This window comes from Juglans regia, chromosome 16 (genome assembly GCF_001411555.2).
Source record: "Juglans regia cultivar Chandler chromosome 16, Walnut 2.0, whole genome shotgun sequence".
In the NCBI taxonomy this organism is placed as follows: Eukaryota; Viridiplantae; Streptophyta; class Magnoliopsida; order Fagales; family Juglandaceae; genus Juglans; species Juglans regia.
The window spans coordinates 24,167,785-24,181,651 of record NC_049916.1 but is presented as its reverse complement, the minus strand read 5'-3'; the positions used below and the strand labels follow the sequence as shown (position 1 = coordinate 24,181,651).

The 13,867-nt window shown below is 36.6% G+C and overlaps 2 protein-coding genes across 2 annotated transcripts; one reads left to right on the top strand and one right to left on the bottom strand.

Moving 5' to 3' along the window:
- Positions 1-5,327: 5,327 nt before the first annotated feature.
- On the bottom strand, positions 5,328-9,202 carry LOC109006580 (RNA N6-adenosine-methyltransferase mettl16). Its single transcript, XM_018985909.2, has 8 exons — positions 8,865-9,202; positions 8,097-8,302; positions 7,543-7,999; positions 7,246-7,453; positions 6,521-6,628; positions 6,281-6,430; positions 6,128-6,197; positions 5,328-5,530 (listed from the first exon to the last, which is right to left on the bottom strand). Exons 1-8 carry the CDS (start codon positions 9,092-9,094, stop codon positions 5,469-5,471), a joined length of 1,491 nt encoding a protein of 496 aa, XP_018841454.1. The 5' UTR covers positions 9,095-9,202; the 3' UTR covers positions 5,328-5,468.
- A 2,059-nt stretch (positions 9,203-11,261) lies between these two features.
- LOC109006581 (chaperone protein dnaJ 11, chloroplastic-like) lies at positions 11,262-11,902 on the top strand. Its single transcript, XM_018985910.2, has one exon. The coding sequence runs from the start codon at positions 11,423-11,425 to the stop codon at positions 11,762-11,764; it is 342 nt and encodes a 113-aa protein (XP_018841455.1). The 5' UTR covers positions 11,262-11,422; the 3' UTR covers positions 11,765-11,902.
- Positions 11,903-13,867: the final 1,965 nt, after the last annotated feature.

Below are 13,867 nucleotides of genomic sequence, written 5' to 3'. Positions count from 1 at the left end.
TTTTAAAAAGAAGAATACGAGACTAGGGCTGTGCATAATGGGCCATAAGCCCGGCCCGTCCGCTAGAACCGATTTCTTCAACCCGTGAAAGACGGGCCATCGGGTCAATTGTGTAATATCGGGTTTTAGTAAAAACAACCCGTCGAATCAGTCGAAACCAACCCTGAGCTGAAGACGAAAACAATCTCCTCTCCACTGGAAACCCTAGTCACCATTCACCATCGCCGGTCGCAACGGTCATCGCAGAGGTGCATTCTCTCTCTCTCTCTCTCTTTCTCTATCTCTCGGTAAGATTTAAGTTTTTGAGCTTTGTTTGGTGCTTTGTGTGAGCGTGCGTGTGTTTTTTTGGGTATTAGATGTTCATAATTTTTTATGGATTTTTGCATGAAATCCCTACTTTGTGTTGGGCACTTTCTCTGGATTGCAAAGTCTGTTGAAATGTTGAACTAGTTTGTGAAAAAAAACCGATATGAGGTATCTGTAGTAGGTATTTGTTGAACTGGTTTGTTGAACAATATATGTAATTGTTCCTCATAAGTTGTGATTCTTGGATTTGGTGATATGGGAACCCAAGTTTGAGCTTGTCCAGATCTAGGCTCTCGGTTCTTTTGGTTTCAGGTAAGGTATTTGTTAATTTGTCAATGTGAACTCCATGATTAGGATGGAGAAAGTTTGATATAAATGAAACTATAAGGATTTTTGTTTGTTTGAGCTAGAGATATTGACCTTTTTGACGATAATGCTTAAATTTGAGTCATCTTGGGCTTTATTATGTCCAATGTACGAGATGTTGTTGGCATGTTTTGTGAGCCAGAGTTTCTTTGGCAAATTATATTCTTAAAAATAAAACCCATTAAAACCTCAAACATCATAAATGCATTTTTTTATGATGGTTGGGTGCTAATTAAGAAGGGATATTGGAGGTGCATGGAAAATCCACCAATTATAAATGATGTTGTGCATGATTTTTTCATGTAAAGTTGGGGCTTGCATAGAGTTGATTTTAGTGTTGGTAACTGATCAGTGTTCTTGTCTGAGGTTGTGAATGACTATTTCTGTTTAAAGTTTATGGTTGGTTGCTTTTTTACTTTGGCCATGTTTTTATTATGGGTAAGAGATTTTTTCCATAGCTAAGAACCTATTCTTCAATAAATTTTGGCGAAAGCCTTTGAAGAACGTGGATCTTTGCGCCACAAACATCCATACATTGATGTTCCTATCTACAAGAACAAGCATTGAATATAATAGACGGTGAATATAATTTGCTGTCAATTTGTATCTCATGAACCTACCAAGCTATTTGACAACGTAGATGAGAGGCATATAGTAGGTCTGTCCCGTGTTATTGCTTTGTTTGGTGTTTTTCTTTTAGAAGTTAAGAGGTCATACTTTAAGTAAGAGTATATCTAGGATCCTTTGTCGGGGTCATCTTCCTCACTCCCATGTCACTTCATCCTTTGCAAAATACCATTTTCCTTGTTTCATGTCCTATTAGTTTCTCTTTCAAGAAATAGAAAATAAAAAAACATTTTAACCCAATTTTATACATGTGACAGTGGTGCTGTCCATTAACACACACACATATATAGATAGCAAGAACTGGGATCTTGCTGTTTAATGCCTAGGAATATATAATACCCAATTTCTACTTGGTTTTTGCATGCCCAGGAATGTAAACATCTATATACTCAAAACAACATTTTTTATATTCCATCTACCCACCACCCGCCAAATGCCATGTTTTTTTCATCATCAAACAACAAAGAAAACAGAAAACTCCCTTCCAGAAAAATAAGGATTTAGTGCTGCAAAGTAAGGATTTTCAACACCCCCTTCCAGAAAAATATATATCTATGTAGATACATGTAAAGGGGGGAAGTTTTCCGCCTCAGCAGTTAGTTTTACTACATATATATTTAAGTGAAGAGGATGAAAAGCATATACTAGTTTGTTTCTAAATGATTGTCAAAAAAGTAACAACTGCAAGTAAAATGCTGCCTTGGGTCTAGTTTTAATCTTTTAAATTGCATCTTCACATTTTACGTTGAGGTCATCTTCACATTTTATGATTGCCCATTTCGTATGTTCTAGGAACCTGGAAGCATATTGATCTTAAATGTAGACATGTAAATATCTCCTGCAGTATATGATATGCATACTTTAGATTGTAATTTCATAAAAATAGAATAATTTTCAGTTCATATTCTAATATATTGATTTTTATATGTTATATTATATGTCAGCTCTTATATGGATTGCTTCGAAAGTGACACTCGTACAAATTTAAGAGATAATGAGACTGATACTCTTTTGGAAAACCGATCACAAATGGCTTCAAATATTAACTTGTCTAGTGACACAAGTCTCCCAGTCCCTCCACGTAAAAGGAGGGCAAATAAAGACCATTCAGCAGTGTGGGATCATTTCACTAAAATAGATGGATGCCCTTTAAATGACCCAAAAGCAAAGTGTAATTATTGTCACAAAATTTACTCTTGTCATCCCAAAAGACATGGTACATCAAGTATGCTACAATATCTTGGTACTTGTAAGCAACATCCACATAGAATTAGACTTACGGATCAACAGACAATGAGTCGTGAGGGGGCTCTTGAGGGAATTGGAGATAGTGATGTCAATAACTCGGCAAATGCACATAAGTTTGATTCAGAAATTGTACGAATGGCAATTGCTGAAATGATAATTTGTGATGAGCTTCCATTTAGGATAGTAGAAGCCCAGGGATTTAGGAAAGTATGTAGATCACTTGAACCAAGGTTCCAAATGCCATCTCGAACTACTGCGGCGAGAGACTGTATTAAACTATTTAAAATGGAGAAGGAGAAGTTAAGGAAAATATTTAAGACGGTTGGGCGGGTTAGTTTAACCACTGACACATGGACGTCGATTCAAAACTTAAATTATATGTGTCTTACTGCACATTTTATCGACTGTGAATGGAAACTACACAAAAGAATTCTAAACTTTTGCATGATCCCTAATCACAAAGGAGAAACTATTGGAAAGTATGTAGATTCATGTCTACAAGATTGGGGTATTGACAAGATCTTTACTGTTACAGTTGACAATGCTTCCTCAAACAATGTTGCCATTGAGTATTTGAGGAAGTTCGTAGGAGGTCATTTGTTGGAAGGGAAGTATATTCACATTAGGTGTTGTGCCCATATTATGAACCTCATTGTGAATGATGGGCTCAAAGATTGTGATGATTCAATTACAAGGGTGCGTAATGCGGTTAGGTATGTTAGATCATCTCCCGCAAGAATGGATAAATTCAAAAAGTGTATAGAGAAGGAGAAAATTGGTTGTACGAAATTGGTATGCCTTGATGTTTCCACAAGATGGAATTCGACTTATCTAATGCTAGAAGTTGCAGAAGCATTTAAAAAACCATTTCTGCGATTGGAGAAGGATGATGATTCTTTTTTTCGTTATTGTCGTAATGTGAACTTGAGCCCTCCAAACTCTAGTGATTGGGAGAGAGTTAGAGTATTGATAAAGTTTTTGAAGATTTTTTATGATGCTACTGTGAGACTTTCTGGCTCTTTGTATGTCACATCTAATGCATATTTCCAAGAGCTTTGTGGCATCCAATCACATTTGTCAAAAATGTGTCAAAGTAATGATGCAGTGTTGAAATGTATGGCGGCAAATATGAAGATTAAGTATGATAAATATTGGGGATCAATCGAGAAGACTAACTTGATGATATTTATTGCTGTTGTTCTTGATCCAAGATGCAAATTTAATCTTTTGCATTTTTGGTTCAAAAAAATATATGGTGGTAATTTAGTCGAAGAAATGATGACAAAAATGAAACAATTGATGATTGATATTTATGGAGAATATAGTGTTGTGTATGGGAGTTCAAGTGGAGTTTCCTATTCTGAGCCTCCTTCTTCAGTTGATCCTACTATGATTGATTCTGATTCTCAACAGAGTTTTTGGGTTGAGTATGAGCAAGAAATAATTGAATCTAATTTGATGAACAAATCAGAGATCGATCAGTACTTGGAAAATGGTTGTGAGACACGAGCTCCAAATTTTGATATTTTAGATTGGTGGAAGATCAATGAAGTAAAATATCCTATTTTGGCAAGAGTTGCACGGGATGTGATGGCCATTCCCGTTTCTACTGTTTCTTCTGAATCAGCCTTCAGTACAGGGGGTCAGGTGCTTGACCCATTTCGTAGTTCACTATCTCCAAGAATAGTCGAGGCACTCGTTTGTACACAAAATTGGTTGAGAGATCCAATACCCATTGATCTTCGTGCCTCCTTGGATAATATTGAAAGCTTTGAGGCGGAATTGGGTAATAAACTTATTTCTTATTTACATGTTTATTAAACTTTTTCATAATGTATATTTTTATATCATTTAATAATTATCGTGTGTTTTTTTAGAATTGGATCCAAAATCAAGTTTTACTTATGTTGACGAGGAGTAACTCACGGCTTATGGTTTACATGATGGTATGATTTTCATTTTCACTCATTTGTTAGAGAAACTAAACCACTTTGTGTTGTCTTGAATTATTTGATGTGCCATTATTATTTGATGTGCTACATGATGGTATGGTTCTCTTGTTTATGGTGTGCAGGTATACCAATTTTTTTTTTTTTTGGTTCTTCACAAGAGTGGCATTTGATTGTAGACCAATACATGTTTGTCTTTAGGTATAGTTTTGCAACAGCTTTTACTTTGGGTTCTGTAGCACTTTATAGGCCTTCTCGTGATTTGCAGCAAACTTGAGCAGCAAACTTGATGGGCAGCAAACTGAATTGAGTTTTGTAATAGATAGGAGAACTGATAGTTTTGTACAATGTATAGAAGACCAATTTAATAATTAAAAAAAAAAAAAAAAAAAAAAAAAAAAAAAAAAAGACCTGTACTGTAGCGGGTCGGGTCGGTTGGCGCGTGAACTGTAGCGGGTCGGGCCCAGACCCGGTGGGAGTTGATCGGGTTGCAGCCCTATACGAGACTTGCACACTCTAAAACTATATCTAGCATTACTTAAGCTAAGCTTGCATTGTGACCACAAGCAACACAATCCCGTTCCAATTCCGTTGTAATAATCAACATCAACCACACTTTCGTTCTTCATCTCGGAAATTTCATCTCATAAGTATTTGTGGGCTTGATTAATCAGAACGAGACATTTTGGAGGTCAGGTTAATTTCTTAGATGAATGTCCCTGTGCATAAATCGACACATGACACATCAGAGTGGCCAGACCAATCAAATCCAAAGGATGTTATAATCCGATAATGTAATCCCAATCAAAGATATAGCTCCAAACACAGTGATGACAGAGAAGACAAACAAGCCAATTGAGACAATGCACAACAGTTTATAACAAAAGAAAAAGAAGATACAAGATGCATTGCTGCTCAAATAGAATGTTATTGTAGTAACCTGTTCACACTGGCAAAATCTACGGTATCCTTTCATCTACAAAATTTAAATTTCAAATCTTCCTCTAGTCTTTGAATTATCAATGAGAATGCTCCTGCAAGAACATAGCCCACGATTTATAAATTGTTCCATGAAATAGCTTGAATGGCACCACAACATCGGATAACAATATATAGTGCCTCACGTTGTACACAATTTTACGGAGTCTTTTCGCCTCAGTCTCCAATTAATAAAGCTTCCCATATACTTGTAAGAAATAATAGGCATTATTAAAGGTAAACACAAATTTATGATGATGCAAGAAAAGAGTGATTGCTGCTGAGAAATTTTGTAAACTTTAGTGCCAGAAAGACCAGCAATCATTTCACATAAAGCGCGAAGATAAAAGGTGTCACAAGCTTTTTGGGGGGAGGACAAAAAAGAATGTAGGCTGTAAACGTGAGAAATAGGCTAGAGAAGATTAACAAAGAAACGGTCCCAAATAGAACAGAATAGACACAGCAAAAGATTTACATGCACACAGCCTTATTGATAAGACGAGGGTTTTTATGAATAGCTGATTTGGAAACTATATTTCCAGCATCTTTTTAACAATTAGACTGTAGAGAATTATCAGAATGCTTCAATAAAAACCTCTTTTTCGAAGACAAAAATTAGATTTGAGACATATTGAAGTCAGAGGGAAAAGAACCTGAGACTGGGTTATCTCTATGCTGTAGTGATCCTTTCACCAGTAATGTACCCGGGATTTGCTGATAAACCTGTTATTATAAAGTTTGTATACTTTCAAATGTGTTCCAACGGTCGAACTCATTAATCAAGTCAAACAAAGAAGTAAGCATACCGAAATGCGAAAACCTAAGCCATTTGAATGAGGGTGCAGACTGCTTGAACTATTAGATGTCTCTGGCACATGTTCACAACTTGTAGCTTCATCAATAGCTTGTAACTCATTGTTAAGTATTGCTTTACAGTGATCATTCGATGCGGTAATCTAACAAAACGAGAATGCGCTGCATGTGAGAACAATGATAATACAGAAATTATTCCAGATGCTAAGATAGATCAACATTCATGAACTTACATCAACTGTAAATGAGGAGGCATTCAATTCAGAGGATGCGCCACAAGTACGGAAGAAAGACTCAATTGATTGCAATACATGGATTGCACTGAATTGGCGTTGAAGCCCCTAAGGAGTTGAGAACAATGTCGCATCAGATGTAATGCTAGTAGGAAGAAAAACATAAAATATGAAATAACCACATAGATATTATTTAAAGCATTTAAAACCTCATATGCCAACCTAAGCACAAATGCACATAGTAAAAATACCAAGTTTTCCAATGCATACCTCGGCTTAAAATGTTTTGAACCATTTGTGGGACTGATCACTAATATAGATATGGTAATATAATCTTCCTTTCATAGTTACCTCTGAAGTGACTTAGATTATCCCTATTTTCATACCAATTTTGGAAGAACATATGTTGTTTTCGTGTACGAGCCTAACGAACGATACAGAAAACCTCAGATTGGACAACATTCAGGCATAAACATGAAAGGAAACACCATTTTCATCTTCAGGAATGGTCTAAGGGTGATAAAATCATATGGGGCTAAATGAATCTCTAAGGGCATTCCTCAAGTTTTATTCAATGATACCATAATATCTTCACCTCCCAGGTTAGGCCTAGTCTTTTTAACTTTCTAATTCTTTGTACCCAGAATGAGAGAGAGAAGGGGTGACTTTGATTTGGGGACCAGATCATCACCCACTCTGCCAATCGAAAAACCAGGCACCCATACCTCAAGCATGAAAGAAATTATATTCTTCTCAGCCACATGCGGTGATACTATCTTCCTCGCTGGAGGGACAAAGGACCAAGCAAGCCCCCATCGACATGTTTGGCCTTGGACAAACTCAGTAGTCTTTACTATGGTGACCCCAACCTCCCGAAGCTTTGATATAAGAGATTTGAGGTTTGACTTTCTCCCAACCATTGAAGTGTACCACCTAAAAAATATATATATATAAATTCCTAAGAAAGAATATGTTGATACATGGCTGATTAATAATAAGGGTATAATAGACATGGCTAATACCGAAAAGACTGGTTCAAAACAGCACTATCTTCAATAATAAGGGTTATAAAAGCCTTCTCCCCACCAGGACAAATCATCTCCTCTGGAGTGCCACCACAAGAAGTTTTTGGATTCAGTCCCGCTTCCTCCATGGTTTCAAAAAATGGAGGATTACACATGCAGAAGTCAAACTTCTCGCCGTCCCTTACCACACCAAGAAGTACAGGTGGTCCCTGATACCTCTTGTTTGCATCAGCAAGCGGATCAAATGAAGTTAAGTGCAAAGGAACCGCTTCCTCCGTAACCTTTCTTGCACTCGACTCTGTTTTGCTTTCGCAAGAGAGCAACTCACCATCATGTAACTCTTCCACTGAATTATCGTCACAACTTTCAACCTTTCTAATTTCAATAAGTTGTGAAATATGTGCATTATTTTTAGCATTTTTCCTAGCCCACTCTAGTGCAATGTCGGTGAAGTCTTGCATCAAAAGATCAGGGGAAAAAAACAAAGTACAAATTAGAATATACAAACTTCAGATTTAATAGACACAAACTACAAAAAACAGAAAAACTACCTGACCCCACAAAACTCCACCCAAGAAGAGATGCACCAAGAAGGGGGTAAATGCAGTTAGCTCCAGTTCCTATATCAAAACCCCTCACATTTTCTTTACTGTTATTATTCCTGACAATAATGTCAGATGCGAGAAGATCTTCGATCCAATGGATATAATTGGATCTGTTGGGCACTGTAGGGCAGAGCTGCCCGTCAGGAATCCACCTAGCAAAGTAAATCACCTGAAATTAATTAGGCCGGTACAACAATGAAATTTCACCATTTGATGCAATTGCATAATAACAAACATTGCCTCAACGTAAGTTAAAGCAGCCTGCAGAAACAAACCGCATAAAATGTTTACCTCAAAACTGAATTGTATATCATTTGGGACAGAACTACTTGGGCTAATAAGTTTAAAAAAATCCTATTTTTGATCACCAAGGTAACATGTCATCACAAACACGGAGAATTGGTCACATCATATCATCAGTGACCACACAGCCAGGTAAAAGATTAAGGGTGCATATGATTATCCCAAGAAAAATTGGCAACTCCACTGCAACAGACATGGCATTGGAGAAAGAATAAACATAACTTGTGCGCTTTTAAGGTTTGCAGGGTTCAAGTTAGAATTTCATAATAACCAGTTTTTCAAAGTTAACAAAGAACAATAAACGCGACTGAAGCAAAGTCACCCTCCAACCCAGTTTTATCGGAGAAACAATAGAACTTTCAAACAAAACTACATACAAAATTTGAACATCCAAGCGCATTAATGTAATACCACTGGAGGCCATAGTCGTGGAGGAGGAGAACACGGGTGAGCTCTCGGGTGGCGTTAAAGTCAGTCCAGTCGATTCTGGGGCGACCATCGCGGGTGTAGAAGACGAAGGACTGGAAGGAAGGATAGAGGGACGCCAAAAGCGCGAAATCGGGTGGGTTTTCCGAGTACTTGTTTCGGGGATGGATCATGGGTCGCTCCGGCTGCCTCCTCCTCTTCTTCTTGCTCGGCATTTTTCCGAATTTACGGACTTGCGGTATATCGGATTGGGAATTTGGGACCCTTGCCGTAGACGGGCTACATGTCCAGACGTAGGGCTTTGTGAGCGTTTTCAACTTTTAACGTCGAAATTGGAAGACGTTTATAAATTTGACAGAAAATACCGATCCCATATTATAGTAGCTGTAAAAGCAACTCTTGTACTTATTAAATCGACAAGATGACCACAAAAGATTTTGTGGCGTTGGGTCTTCTCAAACAAAAATAAATAAAAGAATTTTGTAGCATCGACGATCGTATGAGTTATGAACCTATGGTTATTTAAGTTTTTGACGCAGTCGCCATAATAGACTCTCGTGGCAGTGATATATTGATATTGCAGGTACGGGGGTGCCAAACCTGAAGGGCTGGAATGAGATATATTAATAATATTTAATTTTTTTTAATGATTTTATTGCATCCAATATAGGAAAAAAAATTGATAATATTATTCTTTTCCCTCGTAACTTAGGTTGCGTTTGGATATAAAAATATTTTCAGGTATTATGTGAATAATAATAAAAAAATAATGATAAAATATTAAATAGTAGTGAAAAGTGTGAGGGGTGTTATCCCCTAGGCCAGACGTGGAGAAGGGACGGGGCACCCTGGGCCGGACCAGGAGAAGGGTCCGGGCTCGAGCCCAAATATGAGGTCTGGGTTAGGGCAAGCATACCAGAGAGGCCCAAAGGCCTTGTGTCAAGGGCAATTACCATGGATATATGGCTGAGGTCATGCGACATTAATGAGACTGAGAGAGCTATGAGGGGCAGACACGTCGCATTCAATGCGTCCCGAGGCTCAGTACACTCAACATGGAGTCTTGTGTCAAAAGCAGTCACTATCAGACTTGAGTGGCCTGCGATGCGATAGGTGGACGACATGGACATTTTATCCCATATGGAGCAGTACACCCACTACCCTGAAGGTTAAACAATCAAGTATAAATAGACTCCTCCCACAACCAAAAAAGAGGTTGAGATCTACATGCATTCTTACTACAACTTTTCTTAAGATATTATCTCTTCATCTCCGTCACTAAAATTGAGTTGAGCATCGGAAGTACCACTGATCCTGAGCACACCATTCTTCATCTCAACAGGAACCAGTCCGAGCCTCAACAACATAGAGTTACCCAAGCTACAGAACACGACCTCAACAAGAAGTATGTAAAAATATAATAATAATATAATAAATAATAGTGGAGTATTCTCGATTACCAAACTAGAACTTCATTGCAACCAGAATATGAAAACAATGATGAATTCATGTGAATAAATATTGAGAACTATCATGGGGAAAATTTCACCAAACCAACGGCTGTTTTGCTGTAATAATTATAGTTGAAACTTTAGAAGATGCACTCATTGCTATGAAATAAATGCGATCGCCAAAATTCAGATAATATTATTTTTAAATGTGTCTCATTCGTAATAATGATTTAAAGTTATAGATTTATTGCAATTTTCTTATTCAAATAGCTTCTATAATTTTGAGCCAAATTCACAGTATCAAATATGGTACGTGAGCAGTACAGATCCCAATTTTAAGCACAAAATAGTATTTTAAAATATAAATAATATTTACAATTTTAAAATATGTAAATTTTATTCACTTTTTTAAAAAAATAAAAAAAATGTAATTTATGTAAAAAAAATTATTTCTTTTAATAATAAATTTTACTTTCTTTAAAAAAAAATATACGAGATATTGAAGTTTACTTTATAGCACATTTCAACTGAATTTATATACCTTCTCGTAGGGTATGTTTGCGTATTGAAGTGATATAGATGATATATGAATGGTAATAAAATATATATATATATATATATTGAATAATAAAAAATAATAATAAAGTGATCGCTGCTCAAATATAGCGTTAATCAAAGAAACAACAAATTGAAGTTAAAAATGAATTGGGACCATGAGTAACGGAAAAAGTTGCAAGCCTATCCACAATATCAGAGTGCTGACTCGGCATCGGAGACGGCATCCGCTGGATAATGTCGTCTTCTATGTGTACATAAAGAACAATCAACCTTTTCACTTTCTCTTCACCCTGTTTCTATGTTCTCCTCTCTCTCTCTCTCTCTCTCTCTCTCTCTCTCTCTATATATATATATATATATAAACGCCCACCAGCATTGTTCACTTCAAAGTTCGATTCCCACTTCAGCAAACAACAGCCTTGCACAAAACCACCTTGTCTTATATTTCGTCTACACAAAACCGTAGCCATTTTTGTTGCGCAGCAGAAACAGAGACAGGTCGGAGGAGGTGAAGGAGACCTCAGACGGATAAAAATGGCTTCCACTGCATCATTGTACGAGGTTCTTGGGATCCCCATGAGCGCGAGTTGCCACGAGATCAAAGCCGCCTATAGAAGGCTGGCAAGAATGTGTCACCCTGATGTGGTGGCCATAGGCCGGAAAGAAACATCAGCCAACGAGTTCATGAAGATCCATGCAGCGTATTCGACGCTTTCCGACCCCGACAAGCGTGCTTGTTACGATAGAGAAATTTATAGGCATCGTCGAGGGCATTACGGTTCTTCGGCGCTGACATCGGCAACGGCCATGAGGACGGCGATGTCGGGGTTTGCGGCATCTACTAAGAGGAACTGGGAGACCGATCAGTGTTGGTAGCTGCATTCGATTTAGAAGGCTATATATATGTATATGTACGGGCGGGTGTCATCCTCTCATTTCTTCACTTTGTGTGATAAACTTTCGGTTTTGATTGAAAGCGGTGTAGCAAAAAGTGAGAAATGAGAAATGAGCAAGATGCGGTTTTTTTTTTTTTTTTTATTTGCACAAGTCGCCTTCGTATAAAAGTTGGGTATAATATGATTTTATATAATACATCATATTTATTTTATAATAAAAATTATTTTATATTCTAACGTACAACTTTAAATTATATTAATTTATAAATTTATTTTTTAAAAAATATATATTTATGATAAAAATAATTTTATAAACAAAAAATATAAATTCTACTGTGCATATCAGCCGCCGCACACTCTCTCTATTGAGTGAAAAAAAAATTAAAAAATTTACCTGTGATGTGCTGCGGCTTCCGGCTGATGCGCAGCACAGCCCTTTTATAAATCACTTTTTACTATAGATTTCACTTTTTTCTAAATAGTTACGTGGAAATGAAATCCACTCCGTTCTTCTAATCTACTTTATAATAAAACCAATTTTATTAAACTTGACATCCTCTCTAGTCTTCACATTGTGTAATAAATTTTTGGCTTTTATGTGAACAAATTACCTTAGAGCATTGTCATTAGTTTCATCAAGAGGTTAGCCAAATGTAAAATATAATAAAATTCATCAAAATCCAGCTGCATTGAATTAGCCAAAGGGATAAGTGGGAAGTTTTGAGTTACAGTAAATAGATGAGTTTCTTCAAATTTGAAGAGTTACTGTTCACCAAACAAATATATTATTTATTCACGTTTAATCTCCAATGGACTTTTGTATTCACGTTTAATCTCCAACGAATGTTTAATCTATACGAATATTCTTCAATTTCGTGCATGCAGTATCCCATAAGAGAAAATCTTATAAACGGTCCGACTGTCAACCCCCAAAAAGCAATTAGAAACGTGCCACGTACACTTTCCATTTTAGCTACGTTGTGATTGCACCCCAGCAGAAAACCTCTCACACTTCAGAATCTCAGATCTTAGTCTCTTCGTTCCCCCCCGGCCCCCAGTCGGCCACCACTCGGCAAAACTCAAAACAGAATCGCAGCAGCCCCTCGCCCACCTTTCAGCAAAACTCATAATATAATCGTTGTTATTATTATTATTATTATTATTTTGTAATGATTGTGTTTGATAATGAGAAATATTGAAAGTTTGAATGAGTCAAGACTCGAACTTGAGAATCCATTACATTTTTTAAGCTGATTTTGTTTGACCTTCAGTCTTTAGCTTTATCTAGCTTCTTTGTTGATATAAAATTCATGCATTTTTCAAGTTTTAGAATATGATATTCCAAAGAAACTGCTGTCAAATGAAGAAAGTGTTTTCTCTAATATGGTTCAAAGTACAGGGGCAGTAAATGCTCAATACTTACGCAATTTGGTACTTAGGATAGAAAAAGCAAACAAGTTGGCAAGAGAGAATAATCGAGTTGATAGACAGAGGAGATGGCTTGCCTCTTCCCGATGAGCTGCTGCTACCAAGTTTGCCGTTGTTGTTAGCCTTACCTTGTCACAGAATGATCTTCAATGTTTGGAAGGAGGGTAGGAGATGTGTTTGTAGATTCAACTTGAAGACTTTTCGAGAAAGGTTGAAAAAATATCGGCAGGAAAAAAAATAAGGTCTCCAATCGATCTAGTGTAATAAGCTTTATGCTGGTTTGGTAGACTTGTTGATGTGTCACTAAAGGTTGTTAAGGCCAAAAAGGTAGCCTGACTGATCCAAAGCGGACCTGATCTCATAATAGTATAGAAAGGTGTGATTTTATCCAGTGTCCCAAAAATATAATAAATATTATATTATTATGTTGATGAATTTAATGGCTAATCTAATGTGAGAATATGGCTAGGGTGGTTTTGGATTTATGGAAAACATGTATTTTTAATCAAATTTTGGAGATAATTTTGATGAAGCCAATGCTAATGCTCTCAGTATAAAGTGCGCTGATTAAAAAATTGATTTTTAATATGTCTTTTTTAAAATTCTACAGTTACTAAAAGATTTTATAAAAGTAAATTCATAAATCTATATAATT

Excerpts from the sequence above, each read along its gene's own strand:
- LOC109006580 (XM_018985909.2), bottom strand. The coding sequence starts at position 9,094 with ATGCCGAGCAAGAAGAAGAGGAGGAGGCAGCCGGAGCGACCCATGATC. Across the intron at positions 8,000-8,096 it reads GTGGAGTTTTGTGGGGTCAG|ACTTCACCGACATTGCACTA; the intron begins GTAGTTTTTCTG and ends TTTTGATGCAAG. Across the intron at positions 7,454-7,542 it reads GTTTTGAACCAGTCTTTTCG|GTGGTACACTTCAATGGTTG; the intron begins GTATTAGCCATG and ends TATATTTTTTAG.
- LOC109006581 (XM_018985910.2), top strand. The coding sequence starts at position 11,423 with ATGGCTTCCACTGCATCATTGTACGAGGTTCTTGGGATCCCCATGAGC.